At 46.8% G+C, this 27,551-nt stretch overlaps 1 protein-coding gene across 1 annotated transcript; it reads right to left on the bottom strand.

The window, feature by feature from the left end:
- Positions 1 to 8,100: 8,100 nt before the first annotated feature.
- On the bottom strand, positions 8,101 to 22,780 carry MLN (motilin). The gene is made up of 5 exons (XM_053249254.1): positions 22,720 to 22,780; positions 20,927 to 21,050; positions 18,330 to 18,434; positions 12,679 to 12,787; positions 8,101 to 8,227 (listed from the first exon to the last, which is right to left on the bottom strand). Exons 2-5 carry the CDS (start codon positions 21,041 to 21,043, stop codon positions 8,220 to 8,222), a joined length of 339 nt encoding a protein of 112 aa, XP_053105229.1. The 5' UTR covers positions 21,044 to 21,050; positions 22,720 to 22,780; the 3' UTR covers positions 8,101 to 8,219.
- Between the last annotated feature and the right edge of the window lie 4,771 nt (positions 22,781 to 27,551).

Raw genomic sequence — 27,551 nt, 5'->3', positions numbered from 1 at the left:
TAGAATGGTTGTTGGATACTAGCTAGGACATACCATAAATCTCCGGTACTGTCAAGGTTTCTGGTTCTGTAGTCCAGAATGTGTTGTTACTTGGGGAAGCAGAGCCATATTTATTAATTAATAGATTTAATGTACCACTCAATCCACAGACTCAGGGTGGTGTACAAGGCAAGAACAGCATCTGAGATTTTTTTTTTAAAAAGAAAAAACTTAAAGGGCAAATGCCTGGCGGAAAAGAAATGGCTTCACTAGGGATTTAAAGGTTGAAAGAGAGGAGGCAGACCAAATCTGGGGTGGGGGGAAGAGTTCCAGAGTAGTGGGGCAGCAACAGAGAAAGCTCTTCCATGGGCCCTAGTACTATGAACCTCTCTAAGACCAGGGACCGAAAGAAGAGAAGGTCTCACAGGGCTGGAAAGGACTGGCCGGGAGAGGCGGTCCTGAAGGTAAAGAGGCACTAAGCCCTGAAGGGTTTTAAAGGTGAGAACCGTATGGCAAACACTTCTATGCTGTATCTTGGAATTTCAGTCTTGCATTTTTAATTTTTCTTTTTAATAAAGGTTGACTTTGAGCAATGATTCTTCTATACTCATATGGCCCAGATAAACTTGATATAGCTTACTGTAAGAAAGGAATAGCCACCTAATGGCATAGTGGGGAAGTGACTTGATTAGCAAGCCAGAAGTTGCTGGTCAAATCCCCACTGGTATGTTTCCCAGACTATGAGAAACACCTGTGTCAGGCAGCAGCGATATAGGAAGATGCTGAAAGGCATCATCTCATACTGCATGGGAGATGGCAATGGTAAACCCCTCCTGAATTCTTCCAAAGACAACCACTGGGCTCTGTGTTTGCCAGGAGTTGACACCGACTTGATGCTACACTTTATCTTTAAGAAAGGAATGGGGGAACCTTTTCAAATGGTTGTTACTCTTGGCCTTTTCAAGCAATGGCCTGGACTGGAGGAGGCCCTGTATTGCTTGCTTACTTTTTCATCAGGGTTCCCACATGTTGGGTATTGGCATCATTTTGTCATCTGACAGGTGAGGCTTGTTTGCAGTTTCAAACAATATCAAAAGAGTCTGATGTGAAACACTGGTTAGGCTGCAACACATTCACAGAGAAATGACTTGCCTAGCAAGCAAGAGGTTGTTGGTTTGAATCCCTGGGGGTATGTTTCCCAGAATATGGGAAACACTTGTATCTGGCAGCAGCGATATAGGAAGGTTCTGTAAGGCATCATCTCACATTGCACGGGAGCAGAGGTGCTCTAACCCCTGGACCTTGGGGACCTGGTCCTGTCTGCCAAGGTCTGGGGGGGGCCTCCAAATGGCTGGGGCTGGGGGCCTCCGGCAGCCACCCCGTGCCCTGCCAAACCTCCGGACCCTGCCAAATGTCATGGACTTGTGACAATTTCTAAACTGAGCAGGTGCACCTCACAATTGGTAAAAGACGCTGGCCCGAATGGACGGGCCCAGCGTCACTCCGGGAGAGGAGAGGAGGACTGCTTCGCTCCACCACCCACAGCCATGCCTCGGCTGCAGTAAGAATTAAAAAACAAACAGAAGAGGTTTGGTGGGGCGGGACCCACAAAGTAGATTTCGGGAGGGCCTTGCATGTGTGTGTGTGGGTCACGGCTGGGTGATCTGGGTGCCCAAATTACCATCCGGGTGCCCCTGCATGGGAGGAGGCAATGGTAAACCCCTCGTATTATCTTCCAAAGAAAACCACACAGCTGTGCTTTGTGGTCGCCGGCCAGGAGTTGACACCGACTCAAGGGCACAACTTTCCTTTAACTGAGCAAAGAGGCACCTTTGTAAAGTGGCAATTCCCTTTATTTAGCAGGGGGAAAGCAACTAGCCCTATCCAACCCCAGCACAGCATCCCTCCACTGGCTGTTGCTGGTGTCTTATGTTTCTTTTTTAAGAGTGTGAGCCCTTTGGGGACAGGGAGCCATTTTATTTATTTATTTTTATGTCTCTGTATAAACTGCTTTGGGAACTTTTGTTGAAAAGCGGTATATAAATATTCGTAGTAGTAGTAACACAGTTGGTGATAACTTAAGCCTCATGCAGCAGAATCAGGTGGGAAATGAGGTGGTAGACTCAGATGGAAGAATGGACAGTACCACTTCAGACGATAGGCTGGAATTTTTTTTAAATGTTCTCTTACATTAAAAAACCATGGAAAGTAGGAAGCTAGCATAGCAGACATTGGGTGGTCTAGAGCGGGGCTGCTCAACATCTGCGCTCCTGCAGATGGTGGCCTATAGCTCCCATAATCTCTGGCTATTGGCCACTATGGCTGGGGATTATGTGAGTTGTAGTCCAAAAACAGCTGGGGGGGGTAAAGTTGAGCAGGCCTGGTCTAAAGCCTTTCCCCCTGGTGTGCTAGGGTGTTATTTTATTTGTAAGGAGGCTTTTAAAAAACCATGGGGGGCTTTACAAATGATTCCCCTCACCTGCAGTCTGAAATGGTACTGTCCGCTCTCCTACTGGCTTAGAAATTGACCACCTCATTCTGCTCCATATATGTAGACCAGGCTGGAGTGTAGTGTGGGTGGCTTGAGGAAGGTAGAGGAGGGTCACCTTTTTATTGAGTGTGTTTTATCCCTCTTCAGGTTGATGCGAAATTATTGAGGATTTGGTGTGAGGGAGGGAGGCCTTTGCTTTAAGTGAGGAAATGTTCAAGACTGGCAAAGAATGGGATTCTGCTTTGTCTCTGCCTTGATCACGGATCATTTGGTGTGTCCCGAGCTTAGCTTAGCAGCACACACCCCCTCCCTATTTCTGCCCTGATTTTGGCTGGGGTGGGGGGAAGGGTGACAAATTTCTTTTGAGGCCTGTTTGCCCATGTATTTCTTGCAGTAATGGAGTTTGCTGTTCTGGAAACTAGACGAGCTACTGCTGGTGAAAAAGGATGATTGAAGCTGATGGGGGACAATTGAAAAGTGATGACAGGTAAAAAGAAAGGAAGGGAACCTGGGCGGTGTTTCTAAACAGCAAGCTGGGCTGCTCTGCATACAGATGGAGACTATAGCCGCCTTTCTGCTCTGGCTCATTATGGAGGAATGCACTGCAGACAGGCAAGCAACGGGACTCTATGGGAAGGAAAGAGTACCGGTGTGCATAGAAAAATGGCAACATGGTGATGGATGGTTAAAGTGACAGTCAAACTTGGCTGGTCCGAGGATGGACCTGATCTGAAGGGAACCAGCCAAATGATTGCCAAAACAGTCTCTTTTATGCAGTAGGTTCTGATTCCACCATTACAGTTATATTCTTTGTTTCTTCTACTTAGTCTGCACAGCTGCAGACTAACATACTGTTATGGGCACCACAACATATTAGACTCAGAGGTACCAACCCAGAAGTATATGGAATTCAGGCCTGTGTCTGATTTCATTTTATATTAAGAGTTCAATTAAATGCCTGAACTTGAGGTGAACATGATGCCCAGATCTCATGACTGCCCGGTAAATGATTTGCAGAGGTAGGGGTAATGTAGCATTGGTTATCAGTGTTTGTGGAACTCACAAGAGACACAATGGGTCAGGCTTAATTATCAGTCTCACACTGCTGAAATTAACCTGCTGTCCAGTAATCCCCTGACCTCACTGACAGGATGCTTCTGCCTTAGTCAAATGTATTGGTTAACTTGTCTCACACATGTACCCCTTTTTAATGTTACTTTGAATATTCTCTTGTTATAATTACACACTAGATAGTGGTACACAAGAAATAAGGTAATTGCTGTCCCACACAAATAGAACTCATTCTCTCACTAACCCCTGACTTTTAACACCTTTTGGGAAGGGGCCCATTTGCAACTCAGAGATGCAGATTTGCTTTGGGCAATGTCCCCTCCTCAAGATAGCAGCCAACAGAAGACAGACCTCTCTAGACAGACCAAATATCCTGAGCTAATTTTGGTAATTAAAAGACAATATTCAGAGGATAGCAGGAATAGACACCTTTTGTGATCCAGAAGACTCAAATGGACATCAAAGGATGGAACCACTATAAGAAGGAGTCTCTGGACATGGCAGATCAGCAATCCTGTGCCTACATGCAAGGTCTGCTCACAAGCAATCCCAGAGTTTGCTGCTAAGCCGTGGGGCAACAAGCAGGAACTCTGTCCATGGACAGGAGCTGTCCGTGATTTCCACTGCGCAGTGGGAAGTCAAGACTTCCCCAGCCATGGTGCTCTGACTCTCAGTGCTCTGAGCAAACGGCATGCTTGATCCAGAAGTTCCTGTCTCCAGCCCGAAGCTTCGCTCCTTCAGCTGAAAAGATCCACCGCTCTCAAAGCCTCTGATTCTGGGTAATATGCTGCCTACACAAGCTTTGAATCCCTTCCTCCCTTCCCCTTCTTCTGCTCCCTTCCCCTCGTCCCTCTACTAATTCTTGATCTCCCCAAACCATGCCAGTCCTCAACCTTCCTTACCCCCCCTTTTTCTCTCTATAGCTGAATTATATTAGGCTTTGGGAAGATTTAATACACATATGTTAGTTAGGAACACTGGTTGAATATTGGTGCTGGCTAGGATGTTCTGTTTAAAAACTGTTATAAAATGTTCTGCTTTCTACTCAGCTAGATTGATGTTGTTATTCCTTTATATTCAATAAAGCCCATTGAATCCTTTTAGGATTGGTTTGATCTCCTTTCTTCCTTGCGCCCAGATCCTACATGGTCACTATATAAAAGAACTTGGTCACTTGGTGACACTATGAGACAGGCCTAATTTTATATGCTAGCTAATGAGCATATTTAGCATATAAACCAGGCCTGGACCGTAACAATACCACAAACAGTAGGGTTGAACGGGGATCTGAATTAGGGCTTCCCACATCCAAAGTTGCCTTTTTCACTTACTCTGTGTCGTTCCTAGTGTGCTGACTTGTCCCAAAAGGACTTTATAGCTCCTGACCTGGGACTTGGGTTCTCTCCTGGCTTAAATGCTATCAGTTGCATTTGGAAGTAAATGGAAAGGTGGTATTTGCACCCTCTGCCTTGTAATAACCAAGAATACTGCTTTAAGGGATTATCCAGAGATTATTAAAAATGTACTCCAACAGAGGTAAAATAAGGTAAAGCGTGCCATCGAGTTGGTGTCAACTCCTGGTGCCCACAGAGCCCTGTGGTTGTCTTTGGTAGAATACAGGAGGGATTTACCATTGTCTCCTCCCGCACAGTACGAGATGATGCCTTTCAGCATCTTCCTGTATCACTGCTGCCCGATATAGTATCAGCGTGGATTTGAACTGGCAACCTCAGCTTGTTAGTCAAGCATTTCCCCGCTGCACCACTTAAGGTGCACCTAGGTAATTTTGGAGCTTGGACCTAAAGGCCATCGGAGGCATACCAGTGCAAAGCAGTTAGAACGGCATATATGCTGTTTTGGCAGCAAGACTCTAGCTTGCTCAGTGATTCAGAGTGACAGAAGAATTCACATTAACTTGGAAGTGCAAAATTGGATTGGAATTGAATCTGTGTCTGTGTCACACATATCATTTGTCTCATATCCCCACCCCCCCCAACCCCCCCCCAGTGCTGTTAAAAGTGTGTGTGCCACCTAGAGAGTGACAGCTCTTCATCAAGTGTCATTTAAGCGGTTAGCAATTAATGTAAAATTGAAGCTGATTTAAGATTCTCCCCACCACCACCACCGACGTGTTTAGAAGACTGAAATATGAAATTGTTTGTAATAGGTGGAATATTCTGCTAAATAATACAACACCAGGAAGTTACTCTGGCACAGAAAGGAACTGAACAGATATAGGGACCTGGAATAATGATATAGAGTTGATATCATATTGGTTTGCAGATTTGCAGTGGATCGTGTGTGAGTATTCCTGGTCCTATAGATGTATGTAGATGCAAAAGAGCAGAGGATGGCTTGAATAAGTGTATTTAACTGAGGTATCCAATGAGAGGCAAGTAGGAGAGGTTTGTTCTCCTATGCAATCCCATTTTTGTAATTTATACTGCTACTTATGTGATGAGTAGAATTCTGGTGATACAGCTGGCTCCTCAGCAGCAGGAATGTCTTTAGACGAGTGCTTGAGTCATCTGCAGTTTTGACTCCATCCTGAGATGCCTTGTGTCCACTTATTTATGCGCTGGGCTTGCACAACGAGGCCACATCTTGTGATGATGGCTGTAGCCGCCGGTGCAGTAGCGTCATCCCATGTGACTGCATTGCACTGGCAAAACGTCCTGGGTCAGTTTGCAGTGCTGGAGGTGCTACTTCACATTTATATAGTACATTTAAATTGCTCACAGTGGTCCATACTGCATATGCTATAGCCCTATAAGGTGTGATAGTATTGTGATGTCCCTATTGCAGAGATGTGTGGCCTTTGTGGAGGCTGACAGAAGAAAGGCTTGCCTAACTAAGGCTAGAGTGGATTTGTGGCGGGAGTGAGATTAGAACCAGGGACAGCCTGGCTCATGCTCTTCACTATTATGCAACACCAGTACTGTAGTGATGCACACTGATGCACAAATAAATGATGCACATTTATTTGCTGAAGCAGAGGCTTGTGGGATCAGTGTGTCAGCAGGACAGGGTATGCATTTTTATTGAGGGAGAGTTCTGTAAGTCAGGCCTATCACCATTCTGATATTCTCTCTTCTTCCTTTTTAACACCTGTGTGCTCCACTGTAAAAGGCTTTGGCTTAGTAATGCATAGCTTAAAGGCAGGTAAAATGGAGCCACACTTGAGCTCTATGCTCAGTGGGGAAAATGAGCAGGAATGGACAGGTAATGGGATATTGGAACATGATGGGGATAATACTGCTGCAGCTCGGTGGTAATTGGTTTGCAGGCAGAAGGTCTGAGATTCAATTGCTGGCATCTCCAGGTAAGGCTGGAAAGGACTCCTGCCTGAAACCTTGGAGTGCTGCTGCCAGTCAGGGTCAATGAGGGCATGCACACAAGCAGCCCTACCCGGGCTTGAACAGCTGCTTGTGTGGAGCGCCGGGATAGCCCGACTGTTCTACCTGGGCTTATACTGAGGTAGAAGTGTGTGAGCTTCTACCCCAGTTGTATGAGCGCTAAGGCTGGGCGGCTAGAGTGTCCGGCAGTGGAGAAATCCCCAAATGCACGGCTTTGCTCATGTGGTGCATTGTGGGATTTCTGGAGGCCAGGCTTCATAGAGCCAGTTTGGTGTAGTGGTTAGAGTGCTGGACTAGGACCAGGGAGACCCGAGTTCAAATCCTCATTCAGCCATGATACTTGCTGGGAGACTCTGGGCCAGTCACTTCTCTCTCAGCCTAACCTACTTCACAGGGTTATTGTGAGGAGAAACTTAACTATGTACACTGCTCTGGGCTCCTGGGAGGAAGGGCAGAATATAAATGTAATAATAATAATAATAATAATAATAATAATTCCCTGGCCTCCAGATGGCTGTGCTACTCCCTGCAGTGCGGCTCATGTGGACGCACAAGTGGCACAGCTTAAGATCAGCCAAGGATCATCGGGGGGGAAGGTAGGTACGATCCTGTTTCCCTTCCCACTGCAGGTTTCAGGGTTGTGTGAACAACCTTAATACTGAGCTAGATGGACTCATGGTCTGACCTGGCACAAGGCAACTTCCTATGTTCCTGTGATGAAGGGTCTGCAAGACATTTCGTCTGCTTTCATTGCTGACAAAGTGGCAAAAGCATAGTGGCAAAACATGATGGATGTTAGGGAGAGTAGATAATCCACTTTCATCATTGCCTATGATAACACTTTCGGGTCCCACCTCCCTGACATGTCACATACATTCTCCTATGCCAGCATCTGCAAACAGGGACAGTCACACATACTTGCACATGATCAGAGGCAGACCTTTCCTAGCTAAGTTGCTCTGTGTCCTAGCAAAGTTGTTTGTGCCTTGTGTTTCATCAAAATAAGTATATCATTGCATTAGGCTCCAGGAATGGTAAGGAACACAAGGCCTATATTACTGTGAGTTTGCAAAGTATGCTGTCAGGAGATGGAAACTGGTTGCAGAGTGATTTGTAGTGACATCTTTGTTTTGTGTTCTTGGACTTCGTTCTAAACTCTTTCAAATGAACTTGGACCAAACTAATCATATATTTAAGTTTCATGTTTTATTAGCTTGCATAAGTATATTTTTCTGACGTGCTTTGCAGATAAAGTCTCCATTAAGTGGAGTCTGTTGAGTTTGCAGGAAGTGTTCCGCTCTTGGCTTCTGAACTGGAGAACATCAATTAACTAAAAAGAGAGGAAATAACAAAAATGCAAGTTTGTGAATCAATGCTTTGCAAGCCTAAACTTTGATCTTCCTAATCTCTCCCAAGAAAACAACAAAAAGATGGTTTCAACAACAAAAAGGTGCTTGAAAGCAAGCAGATTATCATAGCAATTCTGTATAAGACATGGTGTTAAACAGCTCTCTAATTTCACATCTATATATATAATTCTCTAAACAGGGCCGGATTAAGCTAGTGCGGGGCCTGTAGCATATGCTATAAAGGGGTCCTAATTTTTTTAAAAAATGCACATCAATATTAAAACATAAATTATTTACTTGCATAGTAAAGTAATTCAATTTTTTTCATTTGCTATATTTTGGAGTATGGGAGACCAAGCCACAAACTCACACTTACTACAACAACAGTGAACATTTATATACCATTTTTCAATCAAAATTCTCAAAGTGGTTTACATAGAAAAATAAAGAGTGGATCGATGATTCTCTGTCTCCAAAGGGCTCACACTCTAAAAAGAAAAATGTGGTAGGCACCAGCAACAGCCACTGGACAGATGCTGTCCTGGGCCTTCTCTTAAAAGGCACATTTAGCAGAAAAGGGATATTTTCTCTAACATGGACCAAATAAAACGGGTAAAGTTTAAACTTTAATTCCTAGTTGGATGCAGGGCGTGCGGGGCCCTCAAAAACACGGGGCCTGTAGCAAATGCTACATTTGCTACTACGTTAATCCGTCTCAGTCTCTATGGCATACCCGTGGCTAATCCTGTGCATGGCAGATCTCATAAGAGTTCGCAAGCAGAAGCACTGTGGTGATTGGGCAGTGGAGATTCCATATGCAGATAGAGAGGAGGAGCCTGTGAGAGCAGAAGCAGCATGGTGATTGGGCAGTGGGTATTCCATATGCAGATAGGGAGGAGGAGCCTGTGGCACCATGGTGATTGGGCAGTGGGGATTCCATATGCAGATAGAGAGGAGGAGACTGTGATGGTTAAGTCAGTTGGAATGCAACTGTTGCTGGTCAGAAGATGTTCTTGATCGCAGAGGAGAGGAATCTCTCTCTATAAAAGGATAGTGGGCAGGGGTCTGCGAAGAGAGGGGTCATGAGGGAGGAAAGAGCCCCTTCAGGAGAAGGAGGCTGCCACTGTGCAAATTAGATGAGGAAACAAGATGAATAAGATCTGTTAATTTAGGAAGGGAGAGAAAAAGAGGAAAAAAAGGGAGGGGAAGAAAGACAGAGGGGAAGAGTGAGTGGAGGAGAGAGAAAGAGAAGGGTGGGGAAGAGAGAAAGAAGGGTGAGGGACAGGGCTGAGCCTGTCAGCAGCTATGGCAGCACTAGCAGCAAGGAAGGGCCCAGTCAACCACTCCTGTTGTTTGGGGTGCTGAGGCCATTGGCAGAGGGAGGCAGGCAGGCAAGGGATGGGCCCAGGCCTGTCAGTGACCTGAGGGGAATAAGCGGACATGGAGGTGTTGGCAGTGAGGAAGGGCTTAGTCAACCGCTGCTGCTCCTGTGGCGAGGAGCAGGAGCAGGGCTCAGGTGAGGAGGTCTCTGGGGATAGAGGGCTGCAGCCTGGCCAATAGGTGCCAGCAATGCTGCAGCTGCGACCAAGAGGGGTGAGGAGGATGGAAGCAATTGGATGGAGGTGGAGGAGGACCAGTAGTGCAGCTCAGATGAGGGTGGAGAGATCTCTGAGGCGAGGGGGGCTGTGGCAGGTGGTGAGGGGAGCAATCAGGTATTAGCATGCAGATTCTCTGCATGGGTTAAGCTAGTTACAGAAGAAAGTAAAATCTCATTTTTGCCTTCAGAGAATATGCTATACTCTTGTACTGTTCATCTACATGTGTAGGATGGACTGTAATCCTACTTCATTAAGCTGTTGCCAGTTCTGATTATGATATACTAAGAGTGAGATTTTAATTGAATTTTCAGAAGAGCTTGGCACACATGATTGAATATCTGGCAATGGATGCAATTTTAATTTGAAAAATTTGCCCTGTGGCCAAAAGTCCTTAGTTATTCTGGACCATCTTGGAACTAGGCTTTTGATTCATGATTCCTGCTCTTACATAGCCTTCAACACCAATGATCTCACTTTTTCCAGTAACATGGGCTTCCATGAGTATGCCCAAGCCTGTGCAGGTAAACTCCCTTTTTAGTTCAAGGCTGAAAGATAACTCCTACAACGACAACAAATATTTATATACCACGTTATAAGAAAATAACTCTTGAAGAATTATTAACAGCAATATCTGTTTAGAAGCATGGGATATCATGGATCAAATGTTCAAATCTCAGTTTCAAAGAAAATTAGAATAAGTCATGCATAATCCAATTTGAGGCAGAGCACCTTGATTCATTATGCACTTTAATCATGCTATGATTAAAGCATGATTTTAATCATGCTTCCTATAACTTCAGCAAAACCCACACATTGCCTTAGAGGTGCAATACAAAAGTGCACCTCAAGGGATAATGAAAATGGGCATAGAGCGATTGTCTTGGCCAGGACTCTGCAATATGCCATTTTACAGTAGCTGAAGAGCTGTCAGGATGTGGGCCAGTTGTACTAGTCATGTACATCTACAGTTAACCTTGCTTTTGTGCCAATACAAGTTCAAAGTGTATTCCCCCCCCCCCCACTTCATTCTTGCTCATTGGTAGAGACTGCTCATATTTTGAGGATATCAGTATCCTCAAGGCAATATGACTGCTTTTGGGGAATGTGGCATTGTGTAGTCCTGATCGACATAAATGTTTTGGATTTGTTTTTCTTTGGGAAATAAGTGCACAGTTGTTATTAGTGGGATCCATGGGATCCAGACATCTTCCTTCAAAGTAGTTCATCGGTTTTGGGGAGGTATTTGCCCAGCACTGAAGCCCAATTCAGACCTCATATTCTATGTGCACAATGTATCTGTACACAAGTGCATGTTTGTGTGTGAATCTTTGTAAAAGAGTTCCTTTTAAGAGTGAGCCTGGTACAGGCCTACTCAGAGGCAGGGTACAGGTAGGAAGTGAACTACTGTGCATGTGTTGAACATATTGGGGCTGATCTCTTGAAGAAAATAAGGGAGGAGACATCTCCAACCTTAGTGTGAGAGCTGGACACACTCCCGATATTTGATTGTGTGCAAGAGAAAAGTAAAGCCACCTAATGGTGCAGCGAGGAAATGACTTGATTATCAAGCCAGAGGTTGCCAGTTCGAATCCCCACTGGTATGTATCCCAGACTATGGGAAACACTTATATTGGGCAGCAGAGATATAGAAAGATGCTGAAAGGCATCATCTCATATTGCGCAGGAGATGGCAATGGTAAACCCCTCCTGTATTCTACCAAAGGCAACCACAGGGCTTTGTGGTCACCAGGAGTCTAAACCGACACGACAGCACACTTTACCTTTAAGAGAAAAGTAACATGGAGGTGGGGAGCTTGCTCATTTGTCAAGCCCCAGCCAGCTAGGAGGATTTCCCTCCTACCTCAGTAAAAAGCTATGGATAGAATCTGGGTAGGGCATGCTTGTCCTACCCAGCTGGGACTTGACAGATGAGCAAATTCTTCACCTCCAACCTTACTTTTATCTCACACACGGTCAGATATAGAGAGAGCGCCCAGCTCTTGTGCTAAGGTTGGAGACGTCTCTTACCTTACTTTTGGTTGCGAGAACAGCCCCAATATGTAGTTACCTGTATGTGTGTATAAATCTGTACATGCATACACTGTATATGGACTGTATGTGTGTTGAACACATATAGTGTTCAGTGTGAATAGGGCTTTAGCTAGCACTACACTGTTGCTGTGATTCTTCCCTCAGAAATGTGTGGAGGCTGTGTGTTTCTCCACTCCCCTTCTTCTGAGAATGAATGTTGTCAATTTCACTTTGCTTGTTGTGAATGAGCCCTGTCAATTTAACTTGTGGGTTTTTTTAGTTTTGACCATTTTCACCACTCTTTAGGGCACCAAATAAATTAAACAAGATGTGCACTCCCTTTCTGATTCTAGATTGCACCTCTAGCCTCGTTTTTTAAAATAAAAAGACTAAATATCAGAAGCAACCGTCCCTCTCTTGAAGCAAAGCTATCTCTGCTGCAGAGGCATCCCAACCTCCTACTGGAGGAAAAATAAAGTGCTATTGTTTAAGCCAGGCCTGCTCAACTTTAGCCCCCCAGCTGTTTTTGGACTATAACTCCCATCGTTCCCAGAAACAGTGGCCGAAAGCCAGGGATTATGGGAGTTGTAGGACAACATCTGCAGGGGGGCCAAAGTTGAACAGCCCCAGTTAAGCTGAGATAATGGACTGGAAAGCATTGCACAAGTGAAATATACTGGAATATGCTTTGTGTTGGTTGTATCAGTTTTTTAAAAAGTGAACCAATATGACACAAAAAACATTCCTGGAATGTCAGCACCTCCAAGGAAAAGGAGAGGCAAAATTTGAGAGCCCTGTAGTACCATTCTGAGAGTCTGGTAACATCTCAGTTAGGAGTTCCTCCAAGACATCTTGGTATTTTTCCAGCTGTCTGGAGTTCAGATATATTCCGATTTCTACAGGAGTAATCAGCTGTAAAAGAAAGCAGGGTTAACAAGCGATGAAAACCAACATTTTAACCACATTCCACATCACGCACACTGAAGGGGAAGGAATCATTAGTATTGGATCATTTGTTATTGCTGAAAGGGATTTCCTGATTCTTTATTTTAGCATTTGATGATGTGAACCCTGTAGTGCAGGGTTAAGTTGCTTATTGAAAGGGCACTTGCAAATGTCAACGGGAGTTGTTTCTGATTGCACATCCCTTGACAATTCATCAACTTCTAAAAAGCGTGAGGCTGAAATCCAGTATAGAATGGTGCATGTATATGTGACTGAACTCAATGAAACTATGTCTTAAATTGTGATTAGTTAAAAGAATCCTTAATTAAGATAAGTTAAGAATTTTTGATGTCACCCAAGAAAGTATCTCATCCCCACTGGCTGCAGAAAAATCTCTAAAAACAGGACTACAGTGTAATTTATGGATTCAGAAACCATTATGTAAAGAAAGAGAATTCTATAGGGCTGTTCTCACAATCAGCATTAGGGTGGGAGAAGCCTCCTACCTTCATTTGGGAGCCATGTGTGCTCCTAGTTGGTCATCACAAGAATTCTACAAGCAAAGTAAGAGAAGAGAAAAAGGCTAATCTACGAGCTGGGTAAGGAGGCGGGGGTATGAAGGGCTTTCCTTCCATCCTTACTCTGGAGTTGAGTAAGTTATGGGCTAGCTGCCGCTGCCCACCTCCATACCCAGCTTGCTGTCAATCATTTCCCCCTCCTCTTATCTTGAGGAATTCTGATGATGGCCATTTGGTTTCTGATGGGCTTTGGAATATGCTCCCTGCTGAAATAAGAGCATAGCATTTTCTGTTTATTTTCAGAAAGACCCTCAAGACTCTCCTGTTCTTGCAGGCTTTTAATCAGAATTAATTTTAATAATTTGTTTTAATAACTGTTTTACACTGTTTTTATTGTCATGTATTTTAATCTGTGTTGACTTTTACATATTTTAAATTTTGTACACTGCCTAGAGATGTACATATTAGACGGCAAAAAATATGGCAAATAAATAAATAAATAAATAGATAAATAAATAAATTTGGGAGCATGCATGGCTCATGAATGAGATTAGGTGGTATCTCCTACCTTAATGCCAATTGTGAGATCAGCCCTTACATTTCATCATGTTACCCAGTTTCATGAGTCTTGAATGCTTCCAATAGACACAGTTTGGTTGCAAATAGAAGCAGGATGATAGTGATGTGGTGATTTTGAGATGGATGAACACTTCCTAAGGGATTCATGGTTTGAAAGCTGCTTTTGTGGGCAGGAGAAGCACAATTTATGTAATTGCATAGCTACCCAGAATACTTCATCAAGTGGGGTTTGTTGATAGGGAACAGTATCTATATTTTGAGAAAACCATTGCTGGCAGTAAGAACAATGAAGGGGAAAGGACATAAATCTGGCCTTGGAACTCAAGACATCTGTATTGCATTTTGAACTTTGTCACAAATGTCCTGTGTATTGGTCTGGAAATATTAATAGAAGCTCTCTAACACAGTGAGGACATAAAATATGTTGGAGATTATGACAGAAACTAACAATATGGAGCAGGTGAGAAATGTATAAGTTGTAGGTCTGAAGCAAATGGTATAGGTAAATAGTATGTTTGGCAGAGGGCGGAAATGGCAAGTTTTAATTCAACATAGTAGGCATACAGAACTGCCAAAGCCCCTGTAACTTCAAAATTAATAGATCAGCCTGTTCAGTAAATGCCGATTGATTGGCTATAATAACTGTGCAGTGTTACATGTTAGGATTTTAACTGAATGGCCACCTTCGGCTATAACAGCAAACTGGAGGCGAGCAAGGCAGAGGTTTGCTTTCACGGCTGTCTGAATGCGTGGAGCTGCGGTTTCATCACAAATGTAACTCAAGGTTTCACTCCCCAAACCGAGAATTGAACTTTTAGTTTGTAGTGAGTTTCGCTACTCGTATCTTAGGTTTGGAGGCGGAATTGTGTCATCCAAATTCTGCTGCTGCTGTAACCTGGGCTTCGTGCTGTGGATGCTCTTGAAACCATAGAGAGGGCAGCTCAGACCAGCCCAGAAATGTGGCAGCTTTATGCCTGCCATGCTTCTCACTGGCCGCCTCTCTAAACACTTGCTCCGCCCCCTCACTGTCTCCGCACTCCTCCAGCTGTTGCCTACCAACAGGATGCCGCATCCCAAGCTTCAAAGTGTGTCAAAGGGAAAAGCCTCATTGGAGGATGCCTGCGCTCCACTGTGTCCTATGTTCACCCCTTTGGCAATTTGCAGGAAAAGGGGATGAGATGACAAGACGGGTACTTTGTGGAGAGGTCTCCACAAATAAAGTATAAAGTGATGGAGAAGCATTTGCACAAGCATGTTAAGTCTTGGTGGCACCGTGAACTGGGCAACCTGGTTGTTTCTCGACAAAACACATGCCTGGGGAGTCATACCCAGGGTCTAGGTTGAAAGGTAGCCCTTGGAATTCTTGAGTGGCTTTGTTCTATTTCTGCTTTACTCTATAAATTAGTAGGGGAAGGGAGGCCCAGCCCCTTCCCCTTGTGTGCAAGCACACACTCTTTGCCATTACTCATGAGAAGAACCATCCATCTGGAGCAGTATTCAATCCAATCACAGGAGAGATTCTTCCTGTGTGATGATGATGGGTAATGCTCTGGATTGGACTACTTGCTCATGGGAATGAAAGGCCATGGAGACACACTTGTGGGCTGGAGGGTTGTCACCACCCATTCCCATTGCTCGATTCATGCAAAGCCCCACGGAAGGGTACCACACCAACACCTTTCCAGGTTGTGGCAATGGGACATCAGGAGTGAAAATGCTCATAATAAGTCTGGCTGCCCCTTGGCACAAATACATGGTTATTTTTGCCCATTATGGTGACACGGCTTGCCAGGGATTGCTGAAAATAAGGCTCCCCTCACCCGCGATTCCCTGTTGTGGCCGATCTGCATATGCCACAATGCTGGTCCAACCCCGGGAATTTTGAATGTGTTCTAGGAGCCATCCCTGATCTTGCCAGACTGAGCTACAGGGAAGTGGCTGGACACATGGAACAGCCTGGACTCTATGGGAGTCTGTAATAGTTGAGTGTTAAGGATGTCACTTTGTAGGGGTTGAGGGGGAGGCAAGGAGTAGGAATTCTGTTCTTTAACAGATACATTGGTGACCCCACATCAGCAGGGGCCCCTCTAGTTGGATGAGCTATCATATCAGAGCAATGGATACCCAAAGCTCATGGAGGCTCTGGTCCTTCCCAGGTGATTGGCCCTCTCATTAGAAGGCTAATCCCCAGCCAGCAAGCCAAGAAGGGGGCAGGAATATGTTGGGGTTCCTGAACCTCTTTGATTGAGTCTGTCTTCACAAAAGCATCCTTTGTCACAGTGGACCAGACCCCAGGATCCTTTGCCCACCCTCATATACATATCCCCTCCTAGGAAGTCATTGTGATCCCTTCCTGGAGCAGCAGAAAAATAGTGCCCTTCTCCATCCCGCTGTTACCAGTAATCATGCTAATGCGAGACTGTTTGGCTGTGGGGGTCTTGTGAGGGTGTCAGTACAAGTGTTGGCGTGTGGGGGTGGAGGGCTTAAATGCCATTTAAAAGGGTTTAAAAGCCCTTTCCCTGCCAAGGGTTGGCAATCCATGCCAAAAAGCCATGATCGCACTGGGCATGCCCCCTTGCAGATCGTGGCCAATGGCTACCACCCTGCTGACGTGCTGATGCCTTGCCTGAAGTCTGGCAACACATGTGCTTTGAAGCTTCCTGGGATGTGGCCTTGGTGGAACAGGGAGAGGGAGGGGCTTCTCTGCCCTGAAACTTGAGGTTGGCCAGCCCATGTTGGAAGATCGTCAGTGAGACGATTCCTGGGTTCAAGGATTATCTTCAGGTTTGTCAACCCGTGGTTTGGTGTTATGTGTGAAAGCAGCCTATATAATACATTAGAGCAAAACTCCTATTGGTGTGGAACACCATTTTATCAAATATCTATATATATATTTCTCCTGGGTGTGCCCAGGAGAAATGCGTCCCGGCAGCCCAGCTGATGGGCTGGGCTGCTGGGGCGCCTGATTGGTCCTGGCGCACCCAGGAGAACGGCGGCGGCGGCCATGGCCAGGGAGCCAGGCGGGCCCGGCCGCGGAGCCAAGGTGGCGGGCCTGGCTGGGCCCGGCGGCGGCGGCACTCCTGGGCCCGGCCACGGCGATGGGCCGGGCGGCGGCAGCAGCACCCTCGGGCCCTGCGGCGGCGGCGGCACCCTAGGGCCCGGCGGCCGCGGCACCCTCGGGCCCGGCGGCCGCGGCGCCCTCGGGCCCGGCGGCCGCGGCGGCGGCGCCCTCGGGCCCGGCGGCCGCGGCGGCGGCACCCTCGGGCCCGGCGGCCGCGGCGGCGGCACCCTCGGGCCCGGCGGCCGCGGCGGCGGCACCCTCGGGCCCGGCGGCCGCGGCGGCGGCAAGGCGGCGGGCCCGGCGGCCGCGGCGGCAAGGCGGCGGGCCCGGCGGCCGCGGCGGCAAGGCGGCGGGCCCGGCGGCCGCGGCGGCAAGGCGGCGGGCCCGGCGGCCGCGGCGGTAAGGCGGCGGGCCCGGCCGCACTAGAGGCACAGATGCTCTGTGCCCGGGCCCACTTGTGGTACAGAATTTCTCAGACTTTTCAGACCAATAGAGTGTTGTTGTTGTTTTAATTCAGTATCCTTTAAGTAAACAAGTAGCCGTTTTCTCTCTCATTAATTTAACCGTGAACTCATCAACACTAAAGTCTGTCTCCAATGAGACATACCTCATAGAGAGGAGAGCTGGTCTTGTGGTAGCAAAGCATGACTTGTCCCCATAGCTAAGCAGGGTCTGCCCTGGTTGCATCTGAATGGGAGACTTGATGTGTGAGCACTGTAAGATATTCCCCTCAGGGGATGGAGCCTCTCTAGGAAGAGCAGAAGGTTTCAAGTCCCCTCCCTGGCTTCTCAAAGACAGGGCTGAGAGAGACTCCTGCCTGCAACCCTGGAGAAGCTGCTGCCAGTCTGTGAAGACAATACTGAGCTAGATAGACCAATGGTCTGACACAGTATATGGCAGTTTCCTATGTTCCTATGACTTGAATTTGAACAAGAGGAGATGAATATTCATATTTGATTAGAGATTTTTGTTAAGCTCTCTTTCATTCATCTCTAGTAAATACCAGTCTAAGTGATGTGATAATTCATTGTAATCAAAGCATTTTGTAACAAATAGATACATCCTTCTGCAAAGGCCTTTGCAAACTTATGGGACATCACAAACTTGTGGAAAATCACTTGTCAGACATGGGTTGGATTGCACAATATGAGAATACATATTTGCATTGGTAGTGGAGAGGCATGCATTCTTGCCTCTGAAAGCAAAAAACACAGCTCAAAGAGAATTAAAATAAGGTGGCTTTTGATCAGTAGTCAATGTGCAAGTCAATTTTATGTTTTGACTGGTATGTTAAAAGAATTGTCCTCCTGCACCTGTCTGTCTTGTTAACATAATCGAGAGTACCATTTACCTTGATGACCTGTCCTTCATCTTCGGAAAGCTCAGGAAAATCTCTTGTATCTGATCGCTGCTGCACATTCAGGGATTTCTTCTGAGCCTGGTTCCTCTCCTTCTCCTAGAGCCATACAACAAGAAAACACCAACATTATTAGCCTGATCACTAATATGCAGGCCAGAATTGCTGTATTGCCATTTTAAATGAAGATACATTGGTGATAGGAAAAGTCAGTTGATCATAGCAATTCCTTCCAGCGCCGCCTTTGGACTGGACTTCTGGGTGAAAGTCCAGTTCCTGCAGGCCTTGGGGGCCTCCAAATTCTGCTGCTTGTGTTGAGGAGGAGCAGCGGAGTTGTGCCGGACCGCCGTGACCCACCCATGCCATGCCAGGCGGCTGAGTGTGCCAGCATGATTTGTGTGATGACTGCGCCACCTGATCTCTCCCTCCAGGCCATCCAGAGCCAGGCGGCATACTTGGAGCATGCACAGCGATGTTGGTGGGGCCAGGTGGGGCGAGAGAAGCTGCCAAGGAGCAGACAGCTGCTTCCCCCTGGCCAGCCATTCTGAAGCAGCGCGCTGTGCCTGTGCTGTGTGTGCATACGCATTGCACTTGCACACATGTGAGCAGGCTGCATCAGTGTGCATCACTCAGCTGTGCGGTGCACTGCATGCACAAGGCATTCTGAAGGAGAGGAGCTGTCACCGTGACTGGGGGTTGGGGGTGGGGGAAGCAAGCATCAGGCGAGAGTCTGAGGCAGGCAGCCACTGACTCTCTCAGAGGTTGAGACTCTGGAGCTCACTCCCCAAGCAGTGTTCCCTCTAACAGAGACATGTTGTTGACTACAGCTCCCAGAATCCCCAGCTGTAGTGACTTGGCTTGGGGATTCTGGGAGTTGTAGTCAACAACATCTGGGAATCCCTGTTAGAGGGAACACTGTCCCCAAGTGGCAGTGCCGGCCGCAGGGAGAAAAAGGAGAGGCCCTGCTGTAGCTATGCCTGTGAACCAGCCAGGCCAGCATGTGCTGCTTGTGTCAAAATGTGGTAGTATGTGGAAGTCAGTGGGAAGTATCTTATTCAGAATTTCTTCTAAAAATAATTTTTAAAAAGTGTCCAGCTTTTCCTGAGCATGTTCTGGTGTAAAAAGTAGTGCATTGCAGCTTATCTTGTGGATGGTGGGGGTGGCAGTGTGGGTGAGGGTGGGGGTGCCCCCCCAAGGCCTTTAGGATGGGTCCCGGCTCCAAAATTACCTAGGTGCACCTCTGATTCCTTCAACAAAATCTTGTTAAAAGCTCCCTTTACAGCTAAATCCTATGCATGTTTACTCAGCAGTAAGCCCCACTGATTTCAACTTGGATTTTCTCCCAAGTGATTGGGACTTAGGTTTATTTCATTTTCCAACTAACCACAAATCTGATCAGAAAAGCATTTCTCTGAGCTTGGACATTTTGTTAGATGTTCCTCTGTTCAATAGTCTTTAGTCCTTTCTAACCCATTATTTTACCTTGAATGAATGGCATCTAGCCCTCTAGGAAGTGGCCACTGATTGATTGGTGACTTCTTTCAGCCATGTCCTCCATTGTGGTTTACCATACACTCTGGGTTGATCTCGAACTCTTTGCATAATAAAAAGCTAACTTTCCAGTGTTAGAAGGGTAAATGTCTGCAGTTGGACAAATCACCCCAATGAAATCTATCCTTTATATCTCTGTTGTGAGCATGTCATCACAGAGCTCTAGTGAATTTCAATTCCTATCCTGGGAATTGGGGTGGAATGATATTTGAAACCTGTTCAGTGTTCACCTAGAACCAGGTATAGGTGATGTGGGATACAAACCTAGCTTGCATATTTGGACAATACCTGAAGATCATCAAGGAGGGACTAGTGGCGGTTGACAACTATCCACTGGGATTCTTCAATTTTATTTTTTCAGAAACTTGCCTTTTAAGATATTTCCCCCATTATATCTATATAAAGATTCCAAGCTTTGGCTTCCTAGCTTGTCTGGAAGATTATTACAATTGAGGTATATTATCTCTATATGTCAAAAGGATGAGAAACCTGCCTCCAGTCTATCAATTTTTGCAGCAATTTGTACCTCAAGGAATCATTATTTTCTTGCCTCATTTGCATTGTTTGGTACCCACATAAGTGCATTTGGATGCTGTCATAGTGTTCATGAAGGCAGAGCCTCAAATACCTGTACTAATACAAGCCCCACTGAAAACGACAAGTTTTGCACTTCAGGACACTTTTGAAGCTAGAATCCAACTCTACATGATTAGGCTCAAAACCAGATTAAAAGTGGTCTGGCTATTCCAGCCCCAGCTGCTATTGCTAATGGGTTCCTTTCAACAAGAAACCCATAAAAAGCCAGGGCTGGAATTAACAAGGAGCCTATGCCCCAAGTTATGAGGGAGATGAATCTGATGAATATTTATATACTTCAACAGAAGTCCCCAAAGCTCTTCAGAGAGAGAGAGAGAGAGCGCGCAAGCAAGCAAGCAAGCAAGCAAGATGAAAACATTGCCAGAACAGGAGGTGGGAAATACTGTGACTTTCCTGCCTCCCTCTCAACCCTGTCACTGAACACTGCTTCTCAGGAGGCTAACCTGCATCATTTCAAAGGCTTTGCGAGTATGGAAGGAGATGAAGCCTTCACTCTGGTTAGCCAGCATGGCTATCACGTATAGGAGCAGAAGAGTTGCCATCACTTTTCTTGGAACCATCCTGAAGCTGGAGAGAGAACACAAATCAAGAAGGGAGAAGTTACCTGGATTGCCTATGGACTTGCCAGTCACTACAGTCTTGTGTTCAGTTCTGGTTGGCACAGTCTTTCCCACCACGATAATATGTGGACCAGAGATAACCTAGCAGCCAGCAGTCTCTGGCAAATTTAATGTGATTGTGGCAACCATTATTGGCTACAAGGAGCTTTCCATAAGGAAACCATGGTTTCTAGTTCTGGTTGGGAAGGCAAGCCCAAGACACAGTTTATCAGTACAGAGGTAAACTATGAGATGCCCACACAAATCAAGAAGTCCTGGAATTAAAGTACACTATGGGTGGGGACAAAAAAAAATGAGAGGACCCTTAAATGCCTCAATGTTGTCTTTAACAGGCCTAAAATATTTCAGATTAAAATTCTTTATCAAGGGCACTTCTGCAACTTCATAAGCAGCCTGATTGATTGATTGATTGATTGCTTGTTGCATTTCTATACCGCCATTCATTAAAAGACAACCCCAAGGCGGTTTACAAAAGTTAAAAACATACAATAAAAAGACAATAAAAACATCAATCTAAAAATATAAAAACATAAAAAACAGGCATAAAAACAATACAAGTAAAAACACACAGAAGCAGCAGTAAAACGATTATGTAGAAGCCTGGGTAAAAAGCCAAGTTTTAACAAGCTTTCTAAAAGCTGTGATGGAGTCCGAGGAGCGAATGGCCACTGGGAGAGCATTCCAAAGTCTGGGGGCAGCAACAGAGAAGGCCCTGTCCCGAGTGCACGACAGCCGGGCCTCTCTCATTGTCGGCACCCGGAGCAGGGCCCCCTCAGATGTCCTTACTAAAAGTACTATACTGTACTTTTGGTGAAAGTGGTTGGTTTTTAGCCTCTATGTAGGAACATAGGAAGCTTCCTTATACAGAGTCAGATCATTGGTCCATCCAGCTCAATATTGTCTACACTGACTGGCAGTGGCTCTCCAGGATCTTAGACAGGAGTCCTTTCCAGCCCACGGGGGAGATTTCAGGGACTGAACCTGGGACCTTCTCCATGCAAAACAGATGTTCCACCATTATGAGCTATGGCACCATCCCTTAAAATGTGCAATAGGAAATAGCATTCATTATACCAAGTCAGACCATGGGTCCATATAGCTCAGTACTGACTGGTAGCAGCTCTCCAGATGGGTCTTTCCCAGCCCTGTCAGGAGATGCCAGGGATTGAACCTGGGACCTTCTGCATGCAACACTGATGCTCTTCCACTGAGCTATGGTCCTCCCCATATTTTAATTCAAAACATTTTGGGTCTATTAAAGACAACTAGCTGGGTCAGGTGCAGAGCAATTGTGCCTCCACCGGCCGCTTCTCCCCCCCCCCCCCGGCCCGCTTCTTCCCCCTGCCCACTTCTCCCCCCCCCCCGCCGCCTGGCACTTTCTGGTTGGCTGGCCGGCGACCGGCCCACCACCACCTCCCGCCCACCCGCCAATTCCCGGCGGCCAGGCTGCCACCTGCTCCTGTTGACCGGCCACCCACCTACTGGTGGGAGCAGCCAGCTTCTTCTCCCCGCCACCCACCCAGCGCTTTCTGGCTGGCGGGCCAGCCAGAAAGCTGGCCCGCCACCACCTCCTGTCTGCCTGCCAATTCACAGTGGCCAGGCTGGCCTGCTGCTACCTGCTCCGGGCGGCCAGCCCGCCGCTGCCTCCTGCTCTCGGCAGCTGGGCCAGGCCGGCCTGCTGCCTCTTTCTCCTGGAGACCGGGCCAGGCCGGCCCGCTGCCGCCTTCTTCTCCTGGCTGCCACCTCCTTCTCCCGGTCCGCCGCTGCCTCCTGTTCCCGGTGGCTGGCCTGGACCCTGTCCCTGTCACTTTCCTTTTCTTTACAAGGGGTTGGGGAAGGAAAGGGCATGCAAGCTGAAGAACAGCCCACCACAGTTTAACATTACAGGTGAGACAACATTAGGGGGCTATTCTTACGATCACAAAAATCGGGCTAGGAAAATCCTAACCCAATTTTTGTGATCGTAAGAACCACCGGGCTTGCAGCTGAGCCCGGTGGTTCTGGAGCGGCTAACCCGCTCCTGTAACCCACCCCTTAGCCCGGGTTTGTGGAGCAAGCGCTCCGCAAACCCGTGCTATCTGCTCGTGAGTAGCTGTGGTGCGGCTCCGTGCTGCGGCTACTTGTGAGTAGACCCCCGGCCAGGAGGCTTAAAAGCAGCCTTCCAGCTCGGGGGTCTCCCCAGTATGCCCTGCGCGCTCGTGCAGGGCATACTGGGGCTTCCGGGGGCCACGCGGCCCCTGAGCTCCCCAGCCCCCGCTGGCTCCGTCTTGGAGCCGGATGTCGTGTGGGCGGCCGATCCGGCCACCCAGGGCTCCCTGCCTGCTCGTGAGCGGGGAGAGCGGGCTTAGCCTGCTCTTCCTGCTCACGGCTAGGAACCGGGTCTCACTGATTGTGAGACCCAGTCCAATGTCTTGAGCTGAGACAGCAATTTAGAAGCTGTGGCTGTTTTTCAGCTCTACCCCCCAGACGGTCCTCCCTCCGTTGAAATCAAGGCCCAGGGGTCTTGGCAGATTGCTTTTCTAACTGTTGACTGACCCTGCCGGCTTGTTATTGAGAAATAACTTATGGCATTTATAACTGAGTCTCAAGGAGTTTTAAATTGCTGCTCAGTGTTGCTAGTGTCAAAGCTCTGTAGTCGTTTTATAGCTGTGTTGTAGAAATCTGGGCATTTAAATATGGGAATGTGCATGTGGGTTCTGCATCTTCCTTCCTTCCTACCATACATCCCCTGCTGAGAGAGGTCTGCTAATTTTGGCAGGAAAACAAATTGCTTTGCTGTGACTATTATTATAATTTCTCCCTTTTTTCTTTTCCTTCGTAAGCTTCACAGAGTGGGGGAAAAAAGAACCAGACAGCTGTGTCACAGTCCTTAATCTTATAAGAGACCTAATAAGCTCATCTGGTCAGTTCCCATTGGTGTGCTGAGCTCCTTAATAAACCTTGATAGGTCGTACAGAGCTAAGGACATGGTTTGTCACTCGTGCTCTATGGGAGCCTGACTTTAAGGGGCTGTAAACCAGTTTTCAACTTGACTGGACAGCAATACCACATCACAAAGAGGATTTATGTAAACATTGAAGAGCCCTTTTAATTATTAAATGCTCTTTCTTGAACAAATTTAATGAAGCATGGTCCAAGTACTTAGAAGCTTTGCTCATTTTTTATCCTGAGACTTAATTAATTTTTTAAAAAGTGCTTTCGGCATTATTCCAGTATTGCTCTTGGGTCAGATTTAGCTCCAAACCCAGCTTTTATGTACCAATAAGATCATGTAGAATCTGAAACTAATATTGTGCAGCTCCTAAAAATCTAATTCGTCTGCAGCATTTATTACCATGATGTATTAGAGCATGGGCGATGAAAAAGAGTCAAGCATGATGTCATTTACGGCACTTCTACATGGAGTTTTTATTGTGGTTTTAGGTGTAGTCTCCCCCTACACCAGGTAAATTAATTCAGTGCAGCCAAGATGCACAAATCCTATCACACTCAGGCACCTTGATCTCCCACCCATCCACACAACTGTTACAGGGTATCCCCAAGTAGTGCATGTGTGCTGCATTGGTCAGATAAAATGTGACTTCAGGCACTGCACTGTTCTAACTCTTTTGGCTGCACACAAAAGCAGAAACAAGTAAACTGAGATCCACTTGATGTAGATGCACCCCCTCATGGATAACGGGCTAAACAGAGGATATATAGGTATTGATACTTAGTCCTCCTTGCCATGAAGTGATGTTGACAAGGGCAAAGTGAATACAAAATTATGCCAAAAGAACGGTTTACTCAGAAGCTATCTTGTTCTAGGCTAAGCCAGGGTCTTTGCCAAAGGAGGGATCTAGGAGGGACATAAACCTCACAGCGATGATAGGCATCAGGACCTAGGCTAGCTCCGAGCAGGAGCCCACAAAAGCTGGGTGTAGCACCATAAAAGAGATGTTACTCTAGCACAGGGCTACTCAACTTCGGCCTTCCTGCAGATGTTGGCCCGCAGTCCCCATAATCCCTGGCTATTGGCCACTGTGGCTGGGGATTATGGGAGTTGTAGTTCCAAAACAGTTGGGGTTCCTTAGTTGAACAGGCCTGCTTTGCATAGGCTTGATGTTGTTTATGACTAAGTGAGTTGACTCTGTTGCTTAAAGGGGCCTTGCCTGATTTTCTAATAACTGGCCCTGGCAGTGCTACCTCTGCTAAGGCTGTCAGATCCTAAGGGGACCTCTCTGAGCCAGGGATGTAGGCAAGGCTGTGTCCTCAGGTCATGGTGGAGGTGTTGGCTTGGCTTCCTCTGGCTCTCCTGGTATGGGGGCTCCTGGTGGCATGGGGTCACACAGAGTCTGGGTTGCAATGTCTTCTTATCCTGTCTCATCCCCTGAACTGTTTGATGTCCCTCCATTGTGTGTGGGGCGGGGGCGGGGTGGGGAATCCAGGGTCAAGACAGGTATGCAGCTATAAAAGTTCAGCAGCAAGATCTCTGTCCCATTCAGTCTGGTCCTGTATTCGATATATGCTTCTGATCACATTCCCCCCCCCCTCTAATCTTTCCAGATCATGATCTGTCATTTGGACTAGCAGCAGACAACTGTATTGTCTGACCACATGGAGTACCCATCCAAGAACAGAGAGAAAATTGGGTCAATCTTTGTCACAGCTCTAGGGGTAAACTGAGTGGGACAGATAGTGTGGGTGCTTCCTTTTGCTATAGCATTTCTAAGACTATGTGTAGATGGCAGTGTCTTTCATGAATGTTGTAGTCCTGTGGCACTAACGGAGAGAAAAGGAACCCCAAGAAGAGGTCTCAACTAGCACAGGAGTTTTGAGCTTCTGACCGTGTTCCCCCTCATATCTTTCCAGAACATGATCTTACATTTGGACAAGCAGCAATCAGCACTGGGATTGGCATAGTTTCCTTGTGACTTGTGAGTGTCAAGTGTGCTAAAACTGTACTCAAAACTAACCTCCCCTGTGCCATCTGGAAGCACTGTGAAGCACAAAGTCCAGGTCCTGTTTTATGGGCCATTGCTGCATTAAACACACAGGTGTTACAAAATGCCACGACTCTCATGAAGGGAATGGAGGCACATGTATCTATATCAGCTGTGATGTTGGCACCTGGTATATTATGCTTAATTTGCATGTAAGTGTTACATGGCCCCCCTTTCCCCATATAAAACTGCTTGATCTCTGAGATAGTTGAGTGAGACCCTTTTGCATATTGTATCACCATGAGAGGCTCAGTGGAACTCCTTGCCAAGAGAAGCTTAATTAGCTCCCACTCTAGCTGTGTTCTACAAAATACTGAAAGTTTTTCTATTCCAGCAAGCATTTAGTTCTCTTGTTCCTGGCTTGATGGGTGGCAATGGTGAGGAAGTGGACAGATCAACAAAGGGGAAAAAAGAAGACACATCAGTAATATTAGCCTGTTCTGTGGTTTAAGTTCTCTGGAGGAGGGGTTTTAGGGAGAGAGACTCGGAAACCCTGCAAGAAGACTGTTGCTTCATCCTCAACACCGCCTATCCAGTAGCAGGACAGCACTCAACTGTCCACTGTTTGGGTTTGGTGGGGCTAAGAGTGGTGGGCTGTAGCTCAGTGGGAGAGCATCTACATTACATGCAGAAGGTCCCAGGTTCAATCCCTGGCATCTCCAGTAAGGCTGGGAAAGACTCCGACTTGAAACCTTGGAGAGTCGCTGCTAGTCAGTGTAGACAATACTGAGCTAGATGGACCAGTGGTCTGACTTGGTATAAGACAGCTTCCTATGTTCCTATGTATCTTTGCTTGAAATCGCCTTTAGGCGACCTCCCTCTGTAAGACTCGTTATATGTGTTTGCAAGGGTGAGCACCTACTTGGAACCCTATGGGAGGGGGAAGCAAAGGTGGAGCTGGAATGGAGAAATGGAAGGCAGAGAAAAGAATTAGCACCTGACCTCCCTGCTTCATATCTTTCCTTTCTGCAGCTCCCCACCCCCCTGAATAGCGCTTAGGAGTTTGTTACATCCCAATGCATCCACACAATCTTAATTAGGGTAGGAAGGTGTCCTACCCTAGTTTGGGATGTTGTTGACTACAACTCCCATAATCCCCAAGCAAAAGCCATTGCAGCTGGGGATGCTGGGAGTTGTAGTCAACAACCCCTGTGAATCCCTCTTACAGGGAACACTGGAACTGTGTATGTTCCTGTTTTCCAGTTATCTGTGAGGCTGGAGTGGAGGCACCGGCAGTGATCATGTGCTAAGTAGCAGTTGGGTCAGACGGTTTCATCCTACTCAGCAGCTGTACCCAGGTCTTTAATGAGGCAGGACGAAAAGCCCTCCCACCCAGCTGCCGCTTAGCACATGATCACTGATGGTGCCTCCAACCTTGTTTTTAACTCACAGATGATTGGAAGATGGGAGCACACTCAGCTCTCAGACTAGTTTAGGACCCTTGTCCCACCCTAATTAGGATCATG

The sequence above is a fragment of the Hemicordylus capensis genome, chromosome 4, assembly GCF_027244095.1.
Source record: "Hemicordylus capensis ecotype Gifberg chromosome 4, rHemCap1.1.pri, whole genome shotgun sequence".
Taxonomy (NCBI): Eukaryota; Metazoa; Chordata; class Lepidosauria; order Squamata; family Cordylidae; genus Hemicordylus; species Hemicordylus capensis.
Note: the sequence above shows the minus strand (reverse complement) of the source record. Positions and strands in the feature narration are given on the sequence as shown.

What these genes read in the sequence shown, in the direction of transcription:
- MLN (XM_053249254.1), bottom strand. Translation starts at nt 21,043, where the DNA reads ATGGTTCCAAGAAAAGTGATGGCAACTCTTCTGCTCCTATACGTGATA. An exon ending in AAGCCTTTGAAATGATGCAG is followed by an intron (nt 18,435 to 20,926) that starts GTTAGCCTCCTG and finishes GTATGGCTCTAG; the next exon opens with GAGAAGGAGAGGAACCAGGC. An exon ending in ATGAAGGACAGGTCATCAAG is followed by an intron (nt 12,788 to 18,329) that starts GTAAATGGTACT and finishes TTTCTTTTACAG; the next exon opens with CTGATTACTCCTGTAGAAAT.